Source organism: Drosophila elegans, unplaced genomic scaffold, assembly GCF_018152505.1.
Source record: "Drosophila elegans isolate 14027-0461.03 unplaced genomic scaffold, ASM1815250v1 contig_208, whole genome shotgun sequence".
Taxonomy (NCBI): domain Eukaryota; kingdom Metazoa; phylum Arthropoda; class Insecta; order Diptera; family Drosophilidae; genus Drosophila; species Drosophila elegans.
Window position 1 is genome coordinate 8,615,173 of NW_024545578.1, and position 13,473 is coordinate 8,628,645.

The window sequence follows — 13,473 nt, forward strand, 5'->3', positions numbered from 1 at the left end:
AATACATTTTTATCTAAGTTATTTTAATTTTATCTGATAAAATGTTTTTACTTATAAAATAAATATTCCGGAAAACAAGAAATGTTTGATATATTTTAATATGCTAAGAATAAGATTTGTCCGAACCTACTATCATTTGGTATTTTTTGCGAAGGCCGAGAATATTTAACTAGCAACATATGGTAACACTAACAATTGATAAGCCAAGAGCAGCAAATCAAAACAAAAATAAAATACTGTTTATTTTAAAGGAAGTGAGGCTAAATTAGCCCACGCTCATTCGCTCACACGAGGAACTGCTTTTAATTAGCAGTTAGAAAGGCTAGTAAGTCAGATAAAGCGTCAAAATACCGCGATTCCCAAGTTGCCTACCGAGAAGATCATTTGCTGCTACACGTGCAAACAGTTGATTTATATTTGTTGATAATGGGTGCGTCAAAAATAGTCCAGAATTCGGGTATGTAATGCAACATGTTAAAGAAAATTGCTTAACTTCTAAAAACTATTTATTTTAGGCAAAAGCCGAAACTCTAAAAACCCTAAAAAAGCATCTATCAGCAAAGCAACCAAAACATCAAAAAAGCCTTCCGTCGATGTAAGTATGAAGAATGAAGATCCTTCTGAAAGAACAAGTTCAAGGAACGCAGCCAAGAAAAGTCCTGAAAATGGTCCCAAAACAGCAGAAAAGAGACATTCCGCTAAGGATACAGAAACTAAAACCTCTAAAAGACACCGCATCGAAGAAAATATTACACATACAGAGGAAATTCAATTTGCTAAAAATTTAATTGGTAAGCAAGGAACACCCGCATTTAATGAGTTTCTCGATTTTTTAATTGAGAAAAAAAGTCTTAAAGTTCTTAAAGAAAAAGGAATAAAGACAGCAAGTATGTCTAGTATTTTAGACAAGTCATATAATAATGCCTACAAATCCTTCAACGATCTATATAACCTGTGGCTTGATGAACATGGAAATAAAACACGATATTTAACCACTTTGGAAGAGGAAGGGATAAATTTATCGAATATGTCCAGCATTTTAAGTGGGTCAGGATCAAATTCTGCCAAATCTTTCAAAGAATTGTTTAAGCTGTGGTTTGACGAGCAAGGAAATAAAACACAATATCTAAAAACATTAGAGGAAGAAGGTATCAACTTACCGAACATGTCTAGTATCCTAAGCAAAGCAGGACCAAATGCTGCAAAAGCTTTCAAGGACTTGTATGACCTATGGTTCGATGAGCAAGGAAATAAAACGCAATATTTGAAAACTTTGGAAAAAGAAGGAATAAACCTGCCTAATATGTCCAGTATTTTGAATGGTGCTGGATTAAATGCTGTCAAAGCTTTTAAAGAATTGTATGACCTATGGTTTGACCATCAAGGAAACAAAACGCGATACTTGAAAACTTTAGAAAAGGAAGGCATAAATCTATCTAATGTGTCCGGTATTTTGAGCAGAGCAAAGACAAATGCTGCAAAATCATTTAAAGACTTGTATAACATCTGGTTCGATGAGCAAGGAAATAAAACGAAATATTTAAAAACTCTGGAAAAACATGGGATAAATCTAAGAAATGTATCCAGTATTTTAGGCGGAGCAGGATCAAATGCAGCGAAGGCTTTTAAAGCCTTATATGAACTGTGGTTTGATGAACGCGGAAAGAAAACTCAACAATTAAGAACTCTAGAAGAAAAAGGAATTAATTTACCCAATGTGTCCAGTATCTTACATAGGGCAGGATCCAATGCGGCAAAGGCTTTCAAGGATCTATACGACCTGTGGTTCGATGAACAAGGAAGTAAAACCAAATGTTTGAAAACCTTGGAAAAAGAAGGAATAAGTCTTGCAAACATTTCCGATATTCTACATGGAGCTGGGTTTAATGCTGCCAAAGCTTTTAAAGAGTTGTATGACCTGTTGTTCGATAATCAATCAAATAGAACACAGTTTTTGAAAACATTAGAAAAAGAAGAAATTAACTTGGCCACTATATCAAGTATTTTGAGTGGATCAGGCTCCAATGCTGCAAAAGCCTTTAAAGACTTGTACAACCTGTGGTTTGACGAAGATGGAAAGAAAGCTAAATATTTTAAAAGTTTGGGAGAAGAAGGAATAAACCTTTCCAATATGTCCAGTATTTTAAGTAAATCTGGATCTAATGCACCTAAAGCTTTTAAAAACTTGTATGGAATATGGTTTGATGAAAGGGGAAAGAAAACTCTTCAACTAAAAGCTCTAGAAAAGGAAGGAGTAAACATTGCTAATGTTTCAAGTATTTTACATGGTGGGGGCTTGAATGCTCCCAAAGCCTTTAAAGAGTTATGTGATCTTTGGTTTGACGAAGATGGAAAGAAGACACAATACCTAAAAACCCTCGAAAAAGAAGGGGTAAATCTTACTAATATGTCCAGCATTTTAAGTGGGGCAGGAGTTCATGCTCCAAAGTCATTTAAGGATTTATACAATGCTTTTTTCAATGACAAAGGAAAGAAAACACGACATTTAAAACATTTTATGAAAGGAAAGGGTGAGGAGAATTTCTCCATGCATAACCTATCCGGTATTCTGAGCGGATCGGGAGCTAAGGCCGTAGATGCTTTTGAAGAATTTCATAATGCCTGTTTCAATAGCGAAGGAAAGAGAACAAAAATATTGGATGATTTTTATAGTATAGGATTTAGGCCAAGTAACCTGTCCTCCATATTATGTAGAGGTGGAATTCGTGCTTCTTCAATTTTAAAAAGCTTCTATAGTGTTTGTTTTAATGAAGAAGGAGAGAAATCAACAATTCTACAGGATTTCTATAATATAGGTTTTAAGCCAGTAGATTTATGCAGTTTATTAAGTGGCACAGCAGGTGGCTTAGAAAGATTGCACGAATTTTGCTTTGTAGAAGAGTCAAAGATGTATCTTAATCATTTCTTGGATGATATAGAAGGCTTTACGCTGAGTAATTTGTGTAACATATTGCATGGAGCAGAGGATAACGCTTGTTCGGCTCTAAAAGATTTTCATAATATTTGTTATGATAATAACGGTAACAAAACCATATTTTTAGATGATTTTTATAATTCTAATTTTAGTTCTAGTGATCTAGCTGGTATTTTATCGATGACTGGTAATAATGCTTCTTCTATTTTAAGAAGTTTTCATGAATCTTGTTTTAATAATGAACGATATTTAAATCACTTCTTGGCTAAAGATAAAGTTTTTAAGCCGAAAGATTTATCCAAAATATTATATGGAGCAGGCACTAATGTTTGTCGTACTTTTGAAAAATTTCATGGTCTTTGTTTTGATGAAGTAGGACACAAAACAAAATATTTAAACAGTCTTATTAAAGACTACCCATCAACTGAGATAATTAATATACTATATAAAAAACTTAGGTGATATATCTTAACTTTTATAGATAATAAGAGTTTGATAATAAAAGTGGAATTTGTTTAGGGGTAACGAAAGACAAAATAGGAATATACAACCACCATCAGCCAATTTTTATATAGATAGAAATGCATATATAATACATACGAATTTTAATTTTAAATAAAAATATATAAATAAAAAAAATGTAAGAGAGCAAAATTAATAAAACATGCATGAATGTAATATTCTGTGATTTTTGTAAAAATCAATTCAAATGAGTAAGTTCCTAGGAGTAGCAGGACAAATAAACAAATAAAATCGTGGTTTATCTGAAGTATTTAAATATTATACAAATATTTTTTAATCATAGTTTTTAGAAACATTTCATTTTTCTTAACAAATTTAATATATAAAGTTAAGATCATGTTATTGGGTAATTCTATCTTATGTTTTCAAAACATGTCTGGCTTATTGGCTTAGCCTTAAAAAGTTTTTATAGCTTATGAATATTTGCAAGTTAATGTTGTATTAATTATTTCGGCATTAATCAATAATCAATGACAATAGCGGATGCCAACACCGCAGGTAGCGGGGACACAAACCACAATTTGGGAATAATTTCACCTCAGCTAGCGAATACATACTCCGCCGTTATCGGAGACCTCCTCAGATAGAGATGGCAAAATATCGATGATTCTTGCCAAACCTCGATACCAACGCTGGTTCGATGCGAGCATCGATGTTATTCCACCTCTAGAGCAGCAGCAAAACATAAGTAAAATTCGCTTAACTAATAGAAAGCTCGGTGAAAATCGTAAAAAAAAGTTCGCTTGGCCGTGGAAGTATTTCTAATCAGCAAAAGAGGCAAGTTGCTACAATAAAATATTGAAACATCGCAGCTTTTGGCTTGTTTTTGAATGCTATTGATTGCAGAGAATATGTGGATACATAGTGAACAGTGATAAGAAGAGAAAGAGGGTAGAGATGTAAAACGTGGAAATCTGATTCGAAATTGTTGTGTTTTCCAGGAAATCGCAATTTAATACTGCAAGGATGAGTGCGTCTAGTGAAGGTGGTACAGGGGGAGTACCAGTGGGTGGAAGTACAGCTACAGCGCCATCAGGTAAGTTCACCGATATCCAAGTGGATTATTTATATTTATATACGTATGATGTATGTGCAAGCCCTAGCATTGTGCGCGTGTATGCGTGTGTATACATAATATTTGTGCACCTCTCTCTGTTGCTCTTTCTGTATTGTGATTGTTTTGTTGTTACTGTGCATTCGTGGCAGGGTTGCCAACAGCCCTAGAAAGTAATTGTTCTTCTCGACTAACATATTGTCTAAATCGTTGGGTTTTGAATAAGAGCGTTAGGAAATACGAAATTGTACGTTCTTTGTTAACTTTACTTTGTTATACAATTTTTTTTACATTTTTTTATAGTTTATAAATTGTCCAATTACAAGATAACTTTTCAAACATGTTAAAAGTTAAAAGTAAAATGAAACTAACAAAATTTCAGTAGGAAAAATTTAAATCAATTAAAACTGTAATTTTTTTTTAAATATAAGGTTTAAAATTATGGCTTTAAAACAAATTAATAAATATTACAAATTTGTTTAAAAAAGTGTATCGTTAATGCCAATATGGCTCGATAACAACACCTGTCCGTCCTTTGTTTGTGTTCCATGTGGAACTTTTAACCGAAAACTCACGGAAGAACACATACTGCCACTCCCACCCGCACAGCCCCCTTGAAAACCATTAAGATACGCCCCCAACAACTGCATCCCCATGCACTGCCATCGTTGACATTGCTGCCATCTTTATATCCATCATCATCATCATTATTGGCAGCCACTGGAACAATGTCCGCCTCCGCAAACGCCTCCGCATCTGCATCCGCATCCGCATCCGCATCCCTGGTATCGCACTCACATCCGCCCCTGCAACTGCGCGGCGTCATAAACAAGTACTCATTGCCATCCCATTTGCCATCCTCTGCAGCGCACTCCTCGGTGGCCGCCAAGATTACGCACGTGAAATCGGACGGCAGCGGTGGGATATCCATTTCGGGAACACCGATCCTCAGCGGTGGCACCATCAAAGTGGCAGCAGCCAATCCCGTGCAGCAAACATCTCTGGGCACACCGATTGCGTTGAATGCAGGACAAGCCACTACGGCGGCCTCCATACGAGCCATTGGGGCAGGTGGCCAGTCCACGCAAGTCCGGGTGGTGATGCCCATGATCAAGCAGCTGGAGAATGTCACGGCCACGGGAAGGACCCAGATTACGGCCATACCAGCTGCGCCGGCGAGGAGTGGGGCAAATGCATCGATCACCGTGACCAGGCCGGTGACCCAGGCCACATATCTGCCGCGAGCCAGTGTGACGGCCACCCAGATGGGAGGCGTTGGTGTGGGAGTTGGCCAGCGGCTTGTGACGCCCCTGAGAGCCACATCATCGGCCACCGTGACGCAAACGGCACCGACAGTTCTCAGCTCCACCGGAGGATTTGTTCGCGGGGCGACCGCCTCGGTGAGCAGAGGTGGCGTGGCGCTCTCAACGCAACCACCATCGGCGGTGATCTCGTCCAGCAATAGTGCTGCTTGGATGCAAGGTCCCACGGGACAGGTGCAACTGATCCGTGCCATTCCGCAGCCACGCCAGAGGATTATAACGACATCTGCGAGCATGTCCAATGCCAGTGTGGTGACCACCACTCCAGTGCAGGCGCCAACAGGTGAGTGATTGTGTGGAATCTGCTCTGTAATAGAAACACTCTAATCGAAATCCCTTCCAGCACTATCCGTCTCTGCTGGCCAGCCCTTGACGCCACAACAAGCCACGGGGCCTGGCGGAGGTCCTCAGGCTTATATGGCCACTGTATTGCCCCAACGGCAGCACCAGGCCACTCTAGTTTACTCCTCCAATGTGTCCGCGCCCAATGTGAGCCAGAATCCCGGGCAGCAATTTAATCCTCGCTTTGCAGTGGCCACGCCCGCGGGTGGAGTAACGACCACGACTCCCGGAGGAACTACTGTGACACCTCGACACGTGCGTCCCATTCCGTTGGGCAAAAGTTTTCCGGGCGGCAAGCTGAACACCACGAGCATAAGCATCCGGGCTCCAAGCATCCCTCAGCTAAATACCAGCGTTACGGCATCGCCAACACCGGTCAGTGTTTCCGGCGGAGCAACAGTGGCGCCCGGGCGGGGTCCTGGTGCTGGGGGAACTGCTCTGACGACCACCAGTTTGCCAACCACGCGGATCATCCAACTGCAGCCGCCAGCGACTGGGACCACTCAGCAGATCATCGGATCCGCTACCCGACTGGGCGGGAATGTAATGCTGCAACCCTTCTTGATGAGCACCACCGCGGCCGCTAAGATCGGTAAGTAACGTTCCCAGTTTAAAGGTAGTATTAATTACATTGCTATAGTTCAGAAATATTTAAAAAGGGTTTTACAACACTGTTTATAAAGTTGACTTGACTTGACTTTTCCACAACTATCGATAGATGTAGTAATCAATTTGGAAATTAAAAACAAGGTAGCAGGTAGCTAGGTTTTCATATCATTTGGTTTTCTAAAAAAATTTCTTAGATAGAAGAAAATGACATTGAAAATCACTTGCCCAACAACTGCGAACAATCCGTCAGTTTATGCATAAATCCTACGAGTTACTAAGGACATTTTCCTGGGCATTGTCGGCGATTAGCAAAAGCTTGGGTCTGTTGAATCTCATTTTTCTTGATTTTACTGGTTGGTAGCTTACTTTACTTTCCCGGACAGCGAAAAACCTATTATATATACAACTGATTGCTTAATTTCGAACTGGGCCGCTAAGGACTGCAGTCCCATTAGGACCATGACAGAGCGAGAATGCGAAAATCTGCAAAGGAGCCCCATGGAGTCATCTATACTTGGGTCGCCGGTGTGTAGCGATACAAAGACCTGTACGAGTCAATCGCCAACCCAGGATAAGTACAACGTGCTGGCCCTCGAGAGACAGAACTTGGAGCGATACCTCAACCTCATCCGCAGTCAGTGCCACAAAAAGACAAGTCCACTTAAATCACATTTGAGCAAGAGCACCGACACACCGACTTGTGAGATTGGGAATCCCGATTTGCCTTCTGGATCATCAACTCAAGAAGAGGATATGATTGAGACCATTGATCAACACCTCTGCAATGACCACCGCGTAGTCAAATTGAATTGTTCTCCGAAGATCTCCTTGGAGGTAAAGGAGCAACCGAAACTTCCACCGGCACCATTGGCCCTTAAAAGGCCCCTGCAACGTCGGTCTACCATCATCTTGGGGGATGACTGCGTACAAGATTTCAGGCAGAGGTCAGCGAAAAAGTGCTTGGGTAAAGAAAATCTTTTGGAACCAGCATTTAACAAAGCAGAAAGCGCCAAAAAAGCACGTGTTTCGTGTGGTTTGCAGAGGAAATCCATCATTAAACAAAAAAAGAAGACTGGAAAAAAAAAGATCGAATTTATTCCACTGAGCAAGGAGCATCTGAAGCGTTTAATAGAACTAGCTGAGGGTGACTGTCTTCAGGTGCTTGTGACCAAGTTTAATCTTAACATCCAGCGCAGCGAAATCCAAATCCTATTGAATTTCCGATGGCTTAACGATGTGATAATCAACTTCTATATGAACTTATTGACCGAGCGCTCGGAGAAGCGTATTGGCCAGCTGCCCAGCGTGTATGCCATGAACACCTTCTTTGTGCCACGCCTACTGCAGAGTGGTCATGCGGGCGTAAAGCGTTGGACACGGAAGGTTGATCTTTTTAGCAAGGACATTATTCCGGTGCCTGTGCATTCCAACGGCGTTCACTGGTGCATGGCCATCATCCATATGCGGGATAAAACTATTCTATACTACGATTCAATAGGCGGAGGCAACCAAAAAGTCCTGGACGCACTGGAGGCTTACCTGCGGGAGGAGTCGCTGGATAAGCGCAAGCTATCGTTTGACACCAGCGGCTTTCGAATTGGAAATGCCCTAAACGTGCCGCAACAGAAAAACAGCAGGGACTGCGGCGTTTTCGCCTGTATGTTTGCTGAATACCTGACGCGGGATGCTCCAATCACCTTCTCACAAGACAACATTGACTATTTTCGAAGAAAGATGGCCCTGGAGATTTCCGGCGGCGAGCTGTGGCTGTAGGCGTTTAGTTAAAATTGATTTTATTATTTATTTAAAATAAATTTTCCTTATCAAAAGTAATCCATGTTTTGTTGAAAAAAATGGTATTATGTGTGTACATTTTTTTATAGATGATAGAAAACCTTATTCTTGTATCAACATAATATTTTATTTTATTTTCCCCTCCTGCAGGCATACGACCACCTGTTACCATGACCGCAAAAGTCCAACCATCATTGACCATTACGCAGCTAAATCCGATAGGAAAGGTGTCGACCGCCGGAGGAGCTGGTGCGCCCACAATGGCACCGCAGGGCGTGGCCAGTATCCAGGCGGTACCAGTGCCGAATGTCTCCGCCAGTGTGGTTAATCCCAGTTCAGTGGCTGGGGCCACTTCGGCAGCTGGAGGAGCCACTGTCCTGCCGTTGACCGTCAGCGGAAGAGGAGGAGCAGTGGGTCCAGGTGGTAACATCCTCACGGGCACTCTGACGCCCATCAAGAATGCGCACGGCATTACTCTGGGCAAGATGATGATGACACCGGCCACAGCGGCGCCTGGTGGAGATTCATCTGGCACTAGCGGAGCCACAGTCACGGGTTTCCAACGCACATGGAATCCGGTGGTGGCTTCACAGAGCCAGTTGATGAAGGTTGGTTTTTAGCTACCAATGTGCTATGTAATTCGCTTAGCTTTCCGGGTTTCAAGATTTCACCTATAGTTCATTTTAAAAACAAATAAAGGGCTTAAACCTTTTTTTTAATTTTGGTGAAAATAAAGTTTACCCCTTTTTATAAAATGTTAACTAATTAATAATAATTTTAACTATATAAACTGCTAAGCGAACTATTCGAGTATTTATTTTAATATATTTCTTACACATTGGGTTTTGTATTAACAGATAGATGAGAAGGGAAGTGCTGCCACGATTTACTACGAATCCATGCCGGCCTCCGCCTCCACGGGGGTTCTATCATTGACCACGACCACAGTGACGCAGAGCACCCAGGCTCAGGCACAACTGGTTAGCAGCGCCGGCGGCAGCAGTTTGTCGGTGTCTTCGCTGCCCTTCGGCAGTCATGCGCCCACTGGAGCGGGATCAGCGGGTACCGGATCTCAGGCCACTTTTACTGTATTGCCGTCAGGTGCCGGAGGAGCGGCCACCCGGACGATTGGTCACCAGCAACTCATTATACCGGCAGGACCAAACAGTGCGCCGCCGCAACACATGGTTATCCCGCTGCATACATCCGTGAAGGTGACAACGGGGGCGGGCAATCCGCAACAGGCAGCAGGAAGTGCAGCGCTGGTGTCCAGTTTCATGCGCAAGCGGGATGCAGACGGTTCGCCCATTCGCGCGGCCAAGAATCTGGGACCCACCTTACTGTCGATGGCAAGTAACACCAGTGGTCCAAATATGACCCCTGCTCCGGGCACAACTTTCAATATCCAGCCAGTGTCGGTGGCGGTGCCTCCGTCCGTCGGCTCCGGACTCACTGTGGAAGCGTTGGCCAAGAAAGAACGCGAGCGCGTGGCGCATGGAGTGGCAAGCAGTGCGACCAGTGTGGCAGCCACAGTGGGCACCGTCTCCTCAACGCGAGCGACCCGGGCAGAGTCGCCAGATTCGTCAGATGGCTCAACCACAGTGTCGGCCAATTCCTCGCCTGGTGTCGACCAGCAGTTGCAGGACAGGATTGGAGATCCACCAGTAACTGGAGGTGCAAGTGGGCGCGATAATTCCACACATTTTAATCCCATCACTGAGGTGGGTACCCAAACTAGCAACCTAAACTATATCTTACTAAATTTCCGTTAACTTAAAGTTGTACTCTTCGCATCAATCGATGCAGCAGAACCTTGGCCTCTCCTCACTTGGAGGACGCAGTGGAAGCAGTGCCTTTGTGGACGTGCAAGCGCCAACGCCCCAGCAACAGCAACCTCAGCAGCAGGCGCCTCATCTGGTGGGATCTGCGCAATTGATGCAGCAGGCGGGTACGCGTATGAATGGCACTGGCAATAGCTCCAGCTCCAGCTACGATTGCTCCTCCAGGAAGAAGCCGCGTCGATCAACGTGGGTTAAACGATTTTAACTAATCAATGGCAATTGAATAATCCGCAATTGTATTTTCCAGCAATGACAGCCAGCACTCCACGCAGAGCCAGGCATCTTTGTCGCTACCTCCACCCAGTGCAGAAGCAACGCCGCCGGCTGGCGCATCCTACATGCAGAAACACAACAATGGAGGTCTGCTGGTAACAGCGGCGACCCCGGGAGTCGCTCCCAATAGTGCGCCGGGCGATGCCAATCATCGAAGCAGTGCACCCGCTGTGACGGGCAACAAGGAGAATGCCAATCCGGTGGACTTTGTGATACGCCGTCCGCGCAATTGTGCGTTGCTTAATGTAAGCTTAGCCAGGACTCCGTGCTTAGCTCATTTACTCATGTTCCCTTTGATTTGCAGACATATAAACCCACCCACAAGTTGGCCAACAACCATTTCCATCGCTATACGGATGTGAAGCCAAGGGAGGAGCGACGTGCCACAGTAATTGATCTAGCCAATCAACCAAATGTCCAGGGAAAGATTAATGGGTGGAAAATTTATCATTTGCGCTCCCAAATGGAGGACTTGGTAAGAAATTTGGTAATTAAATGGCGACATAGCCGCTTATCAACAATTTGCTCTGACGCAGAATGAATCAGAGGTTTTCAGTCTGGGAAAACTCGAGACAATGCTGCAAGAACTGGAAAAGGACAAGGAAAAGCACAGCGAAATGGAACGTGTCACCGAACTGCTGAAGGTGGGTGAATTCAGTTAATATATCTTAATTGCAAACTAACAACTTTACTATTTTGCAGGGCAACATACAGCGCAGCAAGATCATCACCGATGGCATCAACGAGGCGCAGAATCAGTTAATGAAGATCTTCGAGCACAAGCCACACGTCTCGGACATTATTAACCGATGTGCATCCAAGCGCAACTTTAAGAAGCGCGAAAAGATCTAAAATCCTTTGACAGAAGGAAGCTCAGCCAACTGAACTGTACATTGCCTAATTTAAGCAAACATATAAGATTAAAACTAATTACCTTAAACGCGTTCGATTTGTAAGACGTACAATTACAAAGAAACCAGCAATATTTTTTCAGTTTATTAAGTCGGAAACAAAAATACAAAGCACTCGAGTTGTATTATGTGTAAAATGGTTTATTATTTGAAGGGTAACCGGACTTTGCTGCAGTCTCTTAATTAATGGTGATTACCTTGTCAGAACTGCAAAGATTCCAGTGAAGCCAATGGTTAGTTAGATTTCTTGATTACATGGGTGGCGGTGGAGGGACGCCATTGAACATGGGATGCATGGCGGGACGTGGTGGACCCGGCATGGGGAATCCGCCGGGCGGTCCCAGCGCGCGATGAAGGTTCGGTGGCGGTGGCGGCATTATCTTAGGTTCGAATTTGAAGGCGAACTGCAGGAAGAACTGCTTTGTGTCGCGGTTCCAGTGCGTCCAGAATTTGCCCTCACTCTTCTCCACCTCCCGCGAGGGAACCTTGAATCCAATGGTCTCATATGGCTCGGAGGCGAACAGAAGGTACTGCCATTTGCGATCCGGGGGCTCGATCTTCTGCTCGTAGGCGGACATAAAGCGGTGACGAGGTACGATGTTCTCCGTGATCTCCGGATAGTCGATTTGGAAGAGCAGCGACTGCTGGCCGTTGCTAAGCTCCCGCTGCTTGGTCACCCGGTAGCCGGGTCGTCCGATCTTCACGAACTTCTTCGGTTCCACGCGGGGCTTCTCCGGCGCCAGCAGCGATGAGGGCGCCTCTTTGGCCTCCTTGGCGGCTCTCCGGGCTAGATTCTCCTGGTGCTTCTTGCCCTGCGTGTGGGCCAAGTAGCTACCCTCGTTGTTGTGCAGCGTCAGACACAATTTGCACTCGTAGGAACCCAAGTGGTTCTTCATGAAGTACGGGTCCTTGTTCAGATCGATGGTCTCGAGGGCCAGTTGCCGGAGGCGCTCCTTGCGGTCGCGGTTCGTCTCCGACCAGGAGGCCACGCCTCCGCTGCCGGTCTTGCCGCCGGCGCGGTTCTGGAAGTCCATAGCTTTTACTTTTTATTGATTTTCAAGACGTTTGGGGCAAAAAACGTTTTCGCGTTGGTAAAAATTTTCTGGAAATTGTTTTTGGTGGTGTAGAAAACAGGGTTGTCAGCCCTTGCGCAGTTAGTGGTGGGCGTTCACTAGAGTTATACGATAGTTCATGGCCACTACACAAAACAAACACAAAATCATCATTTGACTATTTTGAAATTGGGGTACAACATTTTGTGCAAAGAATTTTTGTAAATATCAGGAATTGAAAAAAATAATGTATTATAACCAGTGTTGGGAATAGTACTAGTTTTTTGGATCTGGGCAAGGTACAAGCTATTTGTGAAAATAAGTACTTATTTACGGTAAGAAGTAGACAATTTGTTATGTATCTAGCTAAGGTAAAAGGTACAAAAAGTTAATAAAAAACATATTTTATTGCCATTTTTTAAATTTAATCTTTGTGTAGCAGAGATATGTTATAAGAAACATCTATTATCTTGCTTGCCCGGTGGAATTAACTTTTCTTTAATTTGCAGTGAAATTATTTATTTTTTATTTACTAATTGGGGAAAAGAATACGAATTTCAATTTAGTGGTATCAACGAATTTGAAAATAAAATTTAATAAAATTATTTCATATTATAAAAATATTGCAGATAAAAAGTCTTTACCTAGGTAAGGTAAAAAATAGGCTCAAATTTGTTATACCAAACAACATATTTTCAAATAAATACCAAACTTGACTTAGTCTCTGCATTTATTATTTCATTGTAAGAGTACCAAAAATTCAATACGGACAAATTTTGGCCGTTCCCATAATTGCAGAAAATTTCGTTTGAAATTTC

General features: G+C 43.0%; 4 protein-coding genes across 10 annotated transcripts; 3 read left to right on the forward strand and 1 right to left on the reverse strand.

The window, feature by feature from the left end:
• The first annotated feature begins 207 nt into the window (after window positions 1-207).
• On the forward strand, window positions 208-3,569 carry LOC108147005. The gene is made up of 2 exons (XM_017273269.2): window positions 208-457; window positions 516-3,569. The coding sequence occupies exons 1-2, from the start codon at window positions 427-429 to the stop codon at window positions 3,395-3,397; spliced, it is 2,913 nt and encodes a 970-aa protein (XP_017128758.1). The 5' UTR covers window positions 208-426; the 3' UTR covers window positions 3,398-3,569.
• Window positions 3,570-4,109: 540 nt separating this feature from the next.
• Window positions 4,110-11,728, forward strand: LOC108146803 (pneumococcal serine-rich repeat protein). 7 transcript variants are annotated; one of them, XM_017272984.2, is made up of 11 exons: window positions 4,110-4,234; window positions 4,399-4,493; window positions 5,121-6,116; window positions 6,177-6,767; window positions 8,729-9,186; window positions 9,436-10,299; window positions 10,385-10,605; window positions 10,667-10,937; window positions 10,997-11,167; window positions 11,229-11,336; window positions 11,395-11,728. In XM_017272984.2, exons 2-11 carry the CDS (start codon window positions 4,424-4,426, stop codon window positions 11,542-11,544), a joined length of 3,900 nt encoding a protein of 1,299 aa, XP_017128473.1. In that variant the 5' UTR covers window positions 4,110-4,234; window positions 4,399-4,423; the 3' UTR covers window positions 11,545-11,728. The 7 variants fall into 7 exon arrangements, with proteins under 7 accessions (XP_017128473.1, XP_017128474.1, XP_017128471.1 ...); XM_017272985.2 differs by having other exon boundaries at window positions 10,388-10,605; XM_017272982.2 differs by having other exon boundaries at window positions 4,111-4,234; window positions 10,358-10,605.
• Window positions 6,787-8,617, forward strand: LOC108146805 (sentrin-specific protease 1). Its single transcript, XM_017272990.2, has 2 exons — window positions 6,787-7,104; window positions 7,168-8,617. Exon 2 carries the CDS (start codon window positions 7,244-7,246, stop codon window positions 8,555-8,557), a length of 1,314 nt encoding a protein of 437 aa, XP_017128479.1. The 5' UTR covers window positions 6,787-7,104; window positions 7,168-7,243; the 3' UTR covers window positions 8,558-8,617.
• On the reverse strand, window positions 11,674-12,758 carry LOC108146806 (splicing factor 3A subunit 2). The gene has a single exon (XM_017272991.2). It carries the CDS (start codon window positions 12,635-12,637, stop codon window positions 11,855-11,857), a length of 783 nt encoding a protein of 260 aa, XP_017128480.1. The 5' UTR covers window positions 12,638-12,758; the 3' UTR covers window positions 11,674-11,854.
• Window positions 12,759-13,473: the final 715 nt, after the last annotated feature.